Below are 11,896 nucleotides of genomic sequence, written 5' to 3'. Positions count from 1 at the left end.
TTCCCTACCTTGTGGGCAAGACAGTTCAGGCTCACACAGATGAGGACAGCCATCTCTCGTTCCTTCTTCCCTCAGGGTGCTCTCCATTCCAAGGTGAGTTTAGAAGATGTAGAGCACTAGAGTGTCATGCCACTGCCCCCCTTGTCAAGTCTGATATTTCCCTGTCCAAGGAACCAAGAGGCCATTCATCATGGATTTGAATTCTATTGGCTTCGTCTTTATAGCAAGCTGATCCCTACTAATCCAGATAGTAAGTTCTTTCTTTCCTTTCCTCCTTTCTTCCTATTTTCCTGTTTCTATTTTCTGATTTTACTTTACTTGTTGCTTAGCAGAGCCTGTAGCTAAAGCCTCCTCCCAAAAACAAAAAATCAAGGCGGAGCAAACTGCACAACACATAAAGAAGTCAAAGATTGGACCTTCGTCCAAACCTACTTCGAGTAGAAAGTCAAAGAGAAAGGCCTCTCAAACTCCATCTGAGTCCAAGGCTCGTATCTCTATTGATTTGACAGATGATGAGGTCAATGAATCTGACCAGGCTGAAGATCATGACGATGTTGTGGTTGGGGAGGACCCGTCTGAGGAAAAAGTTGATGAAATAGAGGTTGATGATGTTGAAATTCATGATGAATATGGTGAAGAAGAATGTGTCGAAGAAGTAGAGGTGCAGTCCGATGAGGCTGTTGCTGCCCGTGGAGTTAGCGCTATGATGGCCATAACTCAAGGAGCTGGTAAGCACTTCTATTAACTTGATTTTTTTGCTTGGTAGCTCTTCCTCTGTTGCTTGTTAATCTCCGTGTTTCCTTTGGCAGAAGTTGGAGCTCGTGAGTCAACCTCAAAAGGGAAGGGATGGGTTAAAGACTCTATGCTTCGTACTCCATCTGGTGTTCAACAGCCCATTGTCAAAGACTTCGGATCGACCTCCACCCATGGCACAGACTCTACGCGCACTCCTTCTAAATTCAAGGTATGTTGCTTGTACCTCTCGAGTACTTTGTTTTGTTCTCTACGTCTCATTGCCTTTGATTTCGCTATTTTTTGCTTGTTCAAGGCTTTTTGGCTAGAACTCCTCGGCCTAGGTTGGCTGCTCCTATTGACCCCCTGCAACGTTTAGATTTGAGTTTCATAGCCAAGAGGATCTCTGGCCTTGGCAGTAGTCAGGCTCCAAAGCTTTAAAGCACAACTAAGTCCTAAAGCTTTAGACTTTTCGTTAATGACGATCAGGGTTTGGTTCATCTGATCCTTTACATCTTTCAATGATAAGCTGAAGGCAACTTCAGAAGTTTCTTTCTCTATCTCCAAAAGTGTTATCCTTTCACGAAAGGTGACATTAAACTCTTTGGCAATAACCAAGCCTTTATTTAGAAGATCAAGCTTCTCTTCTCCTATGGTGTCTCAATTCGGGATCGAGCCAACTCTACCTCCAGACCAGCTACCTTATTTCGGAGAGTATACATTATAGCTTCAAAATCGTTGCGTGCTCTCAGAAAATCTTCTACATATTTCTTGGTGGTATTAAGTTTGGTCTGTAGAGTCTGAAGGGTTCTTAGACCATTCTTTAGGAGCCGATCCTTATCTTGAATTACATTTTCAAGATTAATAACACCTTGAGCTCATTGCAGGGTAAGTTTTTCTCTATGAAGGGCTTCAACTTCTGTGGCCTTAGCATTTTCAACCTTTTTCTTCGCACCATCTAAATGTTGGTCCAGCTGGTATACTTGGATAAGAGCCTTATCAGTAAGTCCAAGCTGAGCATCCAGCTTCTCATGTTGATAGTGATAGCCTTCAACCAAATCATAGTACTGATGAAACAATATACTCGAAGAAGAAAGATCATATCAAAACAGTAAATATCAGCAAAGCACAAAGTATATATAAAAAATGTTAAGGTAGAGAGGCTTATAACAACTTTACACTTGATGGCAATTCTCATTGCTGAATGCGTAGAAACGTGCTGGAACAAATCAGCATCATCTGGAAGAATAGCCAACTGAGCTACATCTTCAGTAATTGTAGGGATTTGAAGCTCACATTATCCTTATAATGTTTGCGCCACAACTATACAATCAACATAAGGTTCCTCATGTAACCGAAGAATAGAAGTAAAGAAGAAATGAAATAAGTATTGAAAAGCTAAGTTACCTTTGGCCGGTCATACTTCTCAAACATGTCAAGCATCTTTTGTTGAAGTTCGGTGAAATTTGGTTATCTGTCTCATTTGCAACTTTGACAGTAACTTTCTTATTTTTTCCCTTTCATTCCAGTTCTTGTTTGTATGTTTTGAGCTGCTTAGGAGCAAGTTCGGACAAAGGTGTATAATCTATATCAGGCACTCTTCGGCGCTTTTCGACGATCTGAGGATTGTCACCCATAGGCACACTGATTCGTTGGAGACATCGAATGCATGTTATAAGATCATCTCTGCTTAAATCTTTCAACTCCACCTACTTGCTTTAGAAATGTCTGAATCCGAATATCTAGATTCTTCGCTAACTGGTGAGGTGGGGAAGTAATCATCCAAGTTGACTTAATTAGATTTACGAGTTGGATGGGAGCTGCTGGCTTGATCCTCTGCAGCAAAAGCATGTGCATTATTTCCAGTTCCGGAGGATGAGAGCACTAGTATGGCAGAATGAGTTTGTTGTTGTTGTTCCTCTGAGTACATCTTCAGTCACTTCAGCGGTGGCCAAAGGTAGATTCTCATTTTCCGCTTCGTATTGCTATTTAGCAATAGTAGTTTCACCAGTTTGAGTTTCGGTAGCATGGAAGGAAGTTGCATGCTCTTCACCTTACAGTTTTTTGAACCGCACAAACTTGTTTGGAAGGTCCGATGTGACAGTTAAATAATAGTCAAATCAATTTTTCAAATTTTCAATAGCACAGGACTAAAACTGATATTGGTTGGAAACATTAAAGTTAAATCTGCACCATTTTATATGTTAGAACTAAATCTGTACTCTGCTTTAAACGTTGGGGCTTAATTTGATATTTATCCCAAAATTAAGTTTTACGATATTAACCATACGTTAGAGCTAAATTTGTACTCCACTTGAAACGTTAGGGTTAAATTTGACCATTATCTCAAAATTAAGGCATAATACCCATTTTGCTCTTCAAACTAAGATTTCAAACTCAATTCTCCGCTTTAAACGTTGGGGCTAAATTTGATATTTATCCCAAAATTAAGTTTTACGATATTAATCATACGTTAGAGCTAAATTTGTACTCCACTTGAAACATTAGGGGTTAAATTTGACCATTATCTCAAAATTAAGGCATAATATCCATTTTGCTCTTCAAACTAAGATTTCAAACTCAATTAGGACCCTAAACTATAAAAAACAAACATCAATTGATGATTTCAGTGACTTGATGATTTTGATAGTTTAAGGTTCTAATTAACTTTGATACTTTAATTTGGATAACCAAATGAGTGTAATACCCAAAATTAATTATTTCAAGGATCACAAGTGTAATAAACCAAAGTACTGGCAATATCAAAAAACAAAATTTGCCCAAGCAGGTCGCAGGTTAGTGTAATACGTAGAATTAATTATTCCAAGGATCACAAGTGTAATAAACCAAAGTACCTGTTAATATATATAAAAAATAAATTGGCCCATGCAGGTCTCGAACCTGCGACCTTCGCGTTATTAGCACGACGCTCTAACCAGCTGAGCTAATAGGCCAGATGAAAGATGTTTTCAGTTTAAGCTATTAATCTGAAAAGAACGGGACCCTAGTCGACCAAGAAGAAAAGGCTCCATCTCTGCCTCCAGAGAAATGACTGAGATTTTCAGCTATGAAAGAGGAATACGAGGTAAAGCTTCAGGTTCCTTGCTTTTACTTGTACTGCTTTAAATTTCTTTTTGGATTTCATTTGTTAACCCAAGGTTTTATGATTAAGTATATTTTTCTGATTTAAATCGTACTAATTTTACTCTGCATTTTCTGGCTGTTATATTGAAGTGCTGCAAGTTCAGTTAGATCCCCTTTGAGTAATTCCGTGCAATTTTATGTAGGTTGCCCCGGGAAGTCGTCATGTAGATTCTGATATTGAGAATTTTATGTATCATATAGGGTTTTTCTGTGCATAATTTATTTTTTTTCTATTTCTTAGTTCAGTTTGCCTGCATCTGCAATGTTGTTTTCTCGAGTTTTTCATGCTGTTTGCTTTCTTTAATCTCATTGTAAAGTCTTTTGATTTTTTTGAAGTAATTGCATGCAATATTTTGTAGGTTCCTCTGGGAAATCCTCACATAGATCCGATATTGACATTTTGGTGGATCATATATGTTATATGTGTGCATGTTCTTGCTGTCATGGTGATGAATAATCTTTGGAACTAAAAAAAACAAAAGTGAATTGATTACTGTTACTTCTTCTTCAACATCAATTTCTTGCAACTTTTATCATGGATTAGTTTATTAATCAGCAAAGTTCCCTCTTGATTTCCCCAAATTTTGTGTCATGCTTCTGTCAGCAGCTATGTTGCACGGACATTTCTAGTTAGTAGCGTTTATGCGTTTCGTGTCCATGTCCGTGTCCATTTCGTGTCGGTGTCCATTTTCGTTTCTAGGCTATTTTATGAAGGTTATGTTTTAGAAATAACGTTTCAGGTGCGAGTTTCCGTGTCCATGCCGGTTTCCGTGTCCGTGTCTGTGCAACATAGGTCAGCAGTGGAGCTGCCTGTGTTTAAATAATGACACTTGCTTGTTGAATAGTTCTGGCTAACTGAGAAAAATTACGGCTGAAAGACAGGAGAGGTTTGTGAGAATTAACAATTGTTGGTTAAATGGTGTTACAGCTGAGTTGGGGTTATTTTATATTATTCATATTTCGGAATGTTCATCATTGGAGATGCTTACTGCTGATAAAACCTTGCAATTTTAATAAAGCTATGTGTGATAGTGGACTACAAAGAGAAAGGATTTTATTTTTCTTTTTCCATAATTCAGTATGCCTGCTTCTACAATCTTCTTTTTCTAGAATTTTTCTGCTGTTTGCGTTCTTTATTCTGATTATAATTATCATGTCCTGCACTGCAGATTGAAGAGAAAAAGCAAGCAGCTGCTGACGTTTTGTTTCAATATTCTAAATTTGCTATGGCATGTATTGGAAATCAAGTTCGACCTTGTGACATGAGGTTGCATCTGATGAAGGTAATCTGGGGTTTCTAGTTTAGGTTTCGTAGCTGGATTTGCAATTATAGTGACAGCTATTTTTATTTTTGTATGTTTTCTTAAATATTTCGATGTAGGGGCCAAAAGTTTCTTGTGATGTAAAATTATAATTATTTACACAGAGAGGTTCTAGGCCTCTGGAAAGTGAATCTAAGTTGTGAAGTTAACAAAAAATGTTCTCCAAATTAAGCTATGCTGATGGAATTTCTGTGTCTTCATGATGTTCAGGAGATATCTGGAATGCCAACTTCTTTGAAGAGAGAAGTGCCCCAGGCAGCAGCTTCACCTGATGCAATGGGTGAATCATCAAGCTCAGGTACGGCCAGACTCGACAAAGCAGACAGTTTTCGAGCACTATAAACTGATCTAGAGATGAATAATTTGACATCACAGTTGTTGGCATACCGTTAGAACGTGTAAATTCGTGTTTTTATTTAATTCATCTAGTTTTTATTTTCTTGAACTAAGGTGGGAAGACATTGTTAAGGTTATATATTGAATATATGATGGCTATTCTTTTGAATCATATATGACATGAATTAATGTACTTCTTTTTCAATAAACCTACAAATATATTGGTTAAATAAGATACAAGATAGAGTTTCTGCACAGAGAGCAGTAATAACAATACCAATAATTAGAAAGAAAAAAACCCCCAAAGCTGGATGATGGGGCTGTGTGAAGGAATTTCATGCCTCATCTCATGTTGTTAGTTTTATATTGATATATGCCATATGGTGGATCTGTTCTTTCAACAATCTTCCGCTACATGATCTATGTCTCGGTTATTCTGCAGTCCACATGGCATAAGAGTTTAGCTCTTTCTACATAAAATTATATTGGACACGTTAACTTTTATATAAGATGAGGCGATGTATCTTGATGGTTTAGAAGTAGCTTTTGTAGTTTTACCAATTTGGCTTTAAATTGGTAAGACCTTCTTCGTTTGGTCTCTCAGGAGTCGAGGCCAGCCTAGTTGATTTTTAGATTTGCCTGAGACAGCCATATCTTCTGACCCAAATTCAGGGGCTCTGCTCGGGCCAGATGGTTCTAGTCAAATTTTCTGTAATTATAGACAGCTTTCTAAGCTAATTTATTTGTGGGACAGAAGTTATGATAAGATGAAGGGATTTTTTTCTCAGAATAATGTTGTTTCTAAGGATTTTTTCTTTAAATAAGGCCCCGTGTTTTAATCACTGGTTTTAGATGACCCCACACTTTGCAAAGTACACTGAACCCGGTGATTTAGTCACTGGGGTTCTTGCTATTGAAACTGGTGTTTTTTGACCACCAGTTTCGTAGTTCCTCTAGCTTGGTTAACATGAGTATTAGGTCTGGAAATATTTGTAACCGGGCTTTACTTAAGGATTTTTCCTCAGAATTGTTTCTGAGGAAAAATCCAAGATGGAGAGGATTTTCCAAAAGAAGCATTAGTGTTGCCATTTTGTATGTTTTTATTTGCAAGAGGTAAGGAGTCTTTACAACTTGTCATTTGATATTGACTGAAACAACTTTTTCATATGCTAGTTTGATTCTTCCCCACTGAAGTCAAAAGGGTATGTAATGATTCTGAATGCAACTTCTTTTAAAAGTCTTCATAATGTGAATGGATAACTGAGCAATCTTTTTGTGCTACTCTATTAGGTGAACCATGGTTTAGACAGAAAAAGGAGGTAGAACTATTCTTTTTAGTATCATAACTGTCCATTGATAACCAACATTTGAACTTAATAAACTCTAGAATGCTTGTCTTTTTGTTTTTTTTATTGAACTTTTTTGAGAAACCTTAGATGATTCACACATGATTACAACAAGATATATGCTGAATCTTTTGTGGATAGGGTATAATATATGATATCTTGTAGCAAATGACTCTGAAACAAATGTATAATGATGGTGGACATGAAAGGGATGATGGGTGAACTTCAAAGTGACAGAGAACTGGGTGTACTGGTATCATTTTAGGAAAGTGAAAAAAAAGGAAAGGCCTAAGCTATACGTCCTAAAGTTCATTTTGGTCACTTTGCCCCCGAACTTAAGGGACAACCCATTAGTCACTCAAACTCCCTAAAAGTGACACAATGTGCACCTTTTCCTTAATCAGATAAGATGTTGATGCGTGAGGACCTCTCATCTTTCGATTGACTTCCCATATGCAATGTTATTTTTCCTTTTATAAAATTTTGTAACATGGCCTCTCGGGATGGTATTTCAACGTGTGTATAGGTTTAGAGAGCCTATTGCAAAATATTCTCTAAGAAGGGGTAAATTTTTTTGAAGGAAAAAGCCACATCGCATATAAGTGAACCGAAAGGTGAGTGGTCAAAATCTTCTTCGATTGAGGAAAAATAAGGGGCGCTTTATGTCACTTTCAGGAAATTGGAGTGGTTAATGGATTGTCCATTAAGTTCAGGAGGCAAAGTGACTAAAATGGACAGCTTTAGGGCTCAGTATGGTTTAAGCTAAAAGGAAAAGAAAGCAAATAGGAGAAACATGGTATGGGACTGGCCTATATCAGAATCTAATTTTGTTCACATGCTGTGTTAGTTAGGATAATTAATGTTTGGTTGGTAGACATTATTGTGTGGAGCTAACCACTTTACCTTCCCCTTGCTTTTCTCTCTCTCTCTCTCAATTCCTTTTTTCTTTGGCTTAATAGATAATGAGCTCGAGGGCGAGCCTTGGCGCAACGGTAAATGTTGTTGTTGTGTGACCGAGAGGTCACGGGTTCGAGTCTTAAGAGCGGCCTCTTGCCAAAAAAAATTGGCAGGGGAAAGCTTGTGTGGTGGGACCCCTCCCCGGACCCTCGCTTAGTGGGGATGCGTAGTGCACCGGGCTGCCCTTTAATAGATAACGAGCTCCTCGAACTTAGCTCAAAAAGCAGGTTGACTCCCTGAATTTACAGGGTATCTTGTGAGCTCCTGAACTTGTTTATATCTACCTAGCAGAACAAGAGTTGATTTTGACAAATTGAAAAGTATTACCACTTTATGCAAGTTCAGGTTTTGAATATATCGATCTAAACAAACTTCAGGAGGTCAATAGGTCATTTTAAATAAATTTAAGCGATCAATAGATCATTTTAAGCAAGTTTAGCGGCTAATGAAACACTCTGTAAGTTCAAGGAGTCAACCTGCTTTTTGGACGGGCAGCCTTTTTCTTTCTTTCATGCATGATTAGGATAGGTTACCTACCTACCTACCTCTTCTATCTACTTTATCTTCTTCATCAGCATCCTCACACTGCTTATCCTTTACTGAAAAGTGGGAGATTTTTTTTTAAGGGTTAATCATTTGACATGCAAAGAGGGGTGAAAAAGGAAAAGAAAAACTTACCACATAATGAGAACAACCATGTATTAACATTATTTATACTATAGATACATTATCTTCAAATATTTAGTTCTAACTAATTCATAGTTTATGTAGAGATTAGTACATTCACTGTGACAAAAGATGGTTCGTTTCGTATGATCATATCTAATCATCGATCGTCTATGAGTTTTCGTCGTGTTTGTAGCTCTTACTGATACTTCCAGGAACATTTTCTTCCTCTGCTATCAAATTTTTCAGATTGGTGTTGGAAGGGAGGGCATATTTTAAGCTCAAGATTCAGTTCTTCATTTTCTTCTTTGGGAAGTGCATTAATAGAAGTCATCATGCTGTCTAATGCTGATTCTTTGACCGGTCTATGAGTCGATGGATCGATTCCTCTGCTCAACAGCTTTCTTCTTATGTGAGTATTCCAGTAATTCTTGATCTCGTTATCTGTTCTTCCCGGTAATCGCGCTGCTATAAGCGACCATCTTGATACAAAAACACATACATACACACACACCTTGTTAGTCTGAATCTTGTAGTAGCAAGCACAAAATATAAAGGTTTAGTTAGTGTGTGTCTTACTTGTTACCAAGGAGTCTATGCAATTGAATAATGAGATCATCTTCTTGAGCAGTAAAATTACCGCGCTTTAGATCAGGGCGAAGATAGTTAATCCATCGAAGGCGACAACTTTTGCCACAGCGAAGAAGGCCAGCAGCTTTTGGGAGGGTTCTCCAGCAGCCTTCACCATTAGCTTGAATGAAAGCAATGAGACGTTCATCTTCTTCTCTCGTCCATGCTCCTTTGTTCGTGTGAGCTTTCTCACAGCACGGAGATCTGCCCATGCTAGAATTCTGGTAGCAGTAGTTTTTCTGGAATTGAGGTATGGATAGTGTTTTACACTGCTGCTGAATATGGATAATAATTCCTGCAATGCACTGATTATTTGTAGATGTTTGTTGGTAGAAGAAAAAGGGTCCACTTTTGGTGACTTTACTGAAAAAGGGTGCTTCAAATATTAATCCAAAATTATGCATATTCATTATTTGGAATTTTAAATTTAATATAGAAATTCTGAATACTGTGAAAATGTTCAATTTGACTATTAATGGCCATGAATCTGTTCACTAATTGTTAAAATTAAGGCCAATCAATTATAGTTTATGTAATTTCAATTTCAGCTTTTCCTCCTAATTGTTGCTATTTGTCATCAATGAGAGGTAGACCTCTACATGGGCTCAGATACCTGCCCAGGCCCGTGTTTCTTGGGTTTGGTTTGGACATAGAAAATCGACTTTAGATCATCCAGACCTGTTAAAGCTAGCCTATCTTTTAGGTGGTTTTGGAATTGATAAAAATAGTATAGACCGTTGGCTCGTTCAGCCTGTCCAAGTCCGCCTTCTATGGGTTGGGCTTGAATACGTATATTCACCATTTGATCTAGTCCGGTTTGAATCTGTACAAGCCCGCACATAAAATGGATTGAGTTTGGGATTTGTTTCGGAAACCCGAGTTAACCCAGCCCGCCCTTATATATATATATATTAAGTAGCATTTAATAATTTCTATTAGATGTTGTTTGTCTGTTAAGTAAATGAAATCAAATATTAATTTTTTGAACGATTATTTAAGCAATTACATTATTAATTTATGAAAAAATGGTTTTTTTTTGAAAGCCAATTGTATTAATGAGCCATAAGTGGGCAGAAATTCAACAAAGAATCGTTAATAAATCTTGGAATTACATCAAAGAAAGAGGGAATAGCATAAGAACGAGAAGACCTAGCAAAGCTATGAGCCAAATCGTTAGCTAATCGCCGAACATAGCGGACCAAAAAACCGCGATTTTGAGAGAGAATCCCTTGGCATTGACAAATTATATCTCCAAACTCACTATTATCAAGTTCAGAAGACGATATCGCTTTGCAAACGTTCAATGCATCAGACTCAACCACCACATTATTAAATCCACAATTCACTAACCATTGTAAGGCTTGAAGAACAGCCGAAGCTTCACCTTCCTGAACCGATAGAACTCCAGACTGCGAACAAATCCGGGCTTTCATAAATCCCCCATCAGCAGACTGCAGAACTGCTGCCACACCAGTTCTCTGTTCAGCAGCAAAAAAAACAGCATCCACGCAGCAACTGAGTTGCCCAACCGTCGGTCGGTGCCATTTCGCACAAAGCCCATGAGAAAAAAGATTCGGGGGCTGCTCTTTCTTCAGATTACGTGCCACTAACCAGTCACATAACACTCCAAGACCTTGAACCAACACCTGATTCGCCGAAGTCACAACATTATTCCAAACCCTGTCATTTCTCGCACTCCACCATCGCCATAGCAACATCAAAAATTTCCCAGCAATCTCCTTTGGAGAAGAAGTTATGAATGATAAGAAAAAAGAGACAAAGCTTTCGGCAACACTCGCGACATCGTCAATCAGATTTAGGAGCCCGGCAACCCGCCACACTTCACGTACCTTAGGACAGGTAATGAATAGATGCCACGAGTCTTCATAGTCCATATCACAAACATCACAATGCGACGGTACAGGAATCCTCCGGTCTATCAACCGAGCTCTAGTGGGAAGACAAGACCGAGCTAACCTCCAACCGAAATAACGAACCTTTGCCGGAACCTCCATCCTCCACAGTTTACGCCAATTTCCCTCCACCCTCATATGTTCCTTATTTTCAATCCTAGTAGTAGCAAGAGTATATGCAGACTTAACCGTATATAAACCATTCTTCGACTCATTCCAAATAATTGAGTCCGGAACAATATTCCTACGCATAGGAATTTTCAGAATAGCTTGAACATCTCTAGGCAAAAATAATTCAGTCAAAAGCTCCACATCCCACTCCACCGCATTTGGAATGAATAAATCACAGACTTTGAGATTTACTAAATCCGGAGACGGTTGAGTATGTATATGCCTATCACCTTCCTCACGAAGCCAAGGGTCCGACCAAACTCTAATAGAGTTTCCATCTCCAACTTTCCACTGATATCCTGCCTGAATGACAAGTTGAGAACTCCAAATACTCTTCCAAATATAACTGGGTGAGCTTCCAAGACGAGCGCTCATAAAATCCGCCTTTCGGTAGTATTTAGCTTTGAAAATTTTGCTGACAAGAGAATTTGGGGAGGTCATAAATTTCCACCCCTGTTTACCCAACATTGCCAAGTTAAAAGCAGTAAAATCGCGAAAGTTTAAACCACCAAACATCTTAGGAATGCATAGCTTATCCCAAGCGAGCCAGTTCAATCCCCGAGCACCAGATTTATTATTACCCTACCAGAATGAATTTAGCATTCTTTGCAACTCCTCTGTAGTCGTGATAGGCATAAGAAACACACTGAGGAAATATATAGGAATTGCTTGCCCCGCT

General features: G+C 38.3%; 2 protein-coding genes and 1 non-coding gene across 4 annotated transcripts; 1 reads left to right on the top strand and 2 right to left on the bottom strand.

The window, feature by feature from the left end:
• Positions 1-3,612: 3,612 nt before the first annotated feature.
• Positions 3,613-3,686, bottom strand: TRNAI-AAU (transfer RNA isoleucine (anticodon AAU)). The gene has a single exon. It is a non-coding gene; the product is annotated as a tRNA-Ile (tRNA).
• Positions 3,687-3,723: 37 nt separating this feature from the next.
• On the top strand, positions 3,724-5,708 carry LOC136208778 (uncharacterized). 2 transcript variants are annotated; one of them, XM_065999985.1, is made up of 3 exons: positions 3,724-3,817; positions 5,046-5,159; positions 5,409-5,708. In XM_065999985.1, the coding sequence occupies exons 1-3, from the start codon at positions 3,800-3,802 to the stop codon at positions 5,538-5,540; spliced, it is 264 nt and encodes an 87-aa protein (XP_065856057.1). In that variant the 5' UTR covers positions 3,724-3,799; the 3' UTR covers positions 5,541-5,708. The 2 variants fall into 2 exon arrangements, with proteins under 2 accessions (XP_065856057.1, XP_065856056.1); XM_065999984.1 differs by lacking the exon at positions 3,724-3,817 and adding an exon at positions 4,828-4,954.
• A 2,932-nt stretch (positions 5,709-8,640) lies between these two features.
• On the bottom strand, positions 8,641-9,345 carry LOC136208777 (myb-related protein 308-like). The gene is made up of 2 exons (XM_065999983.1): positions 9,083-9,345; positions 8,641-8,985 (listed from the first exon to the last, which is right to left on the bottom strand). Exons 1-2 carry the CDS (start codon positions 9,343-9,345, stop codon positions 8,703-8,705), a joined length of 546 nt encoding a protein of 181 aa, XP_065856055.1. The 3' UTR covers positions 8,641-8,702.
• Between the last annotated feature and the right edge of the window lie 2,551 nt (positions 9,346-11,896).

Source organism: Euphorbia lathyris, chromosome 10, assembly GCF_963576675.1.
Source record: "Euphorbia lathyris chromosome 10, ddEupLath1.1, whole genome shotgun sequence".
Taxonomy (NCBI): Eukaryota; Viridiplantae; Streptophyta; class Magnoliopsida; order Malpighiales; family Euphorbiaceae; genus Euphorbia; species Euphorbia lathyris.
This window is presented reverse-complemented; position numbering and strand designations above follow the sequence as displayed.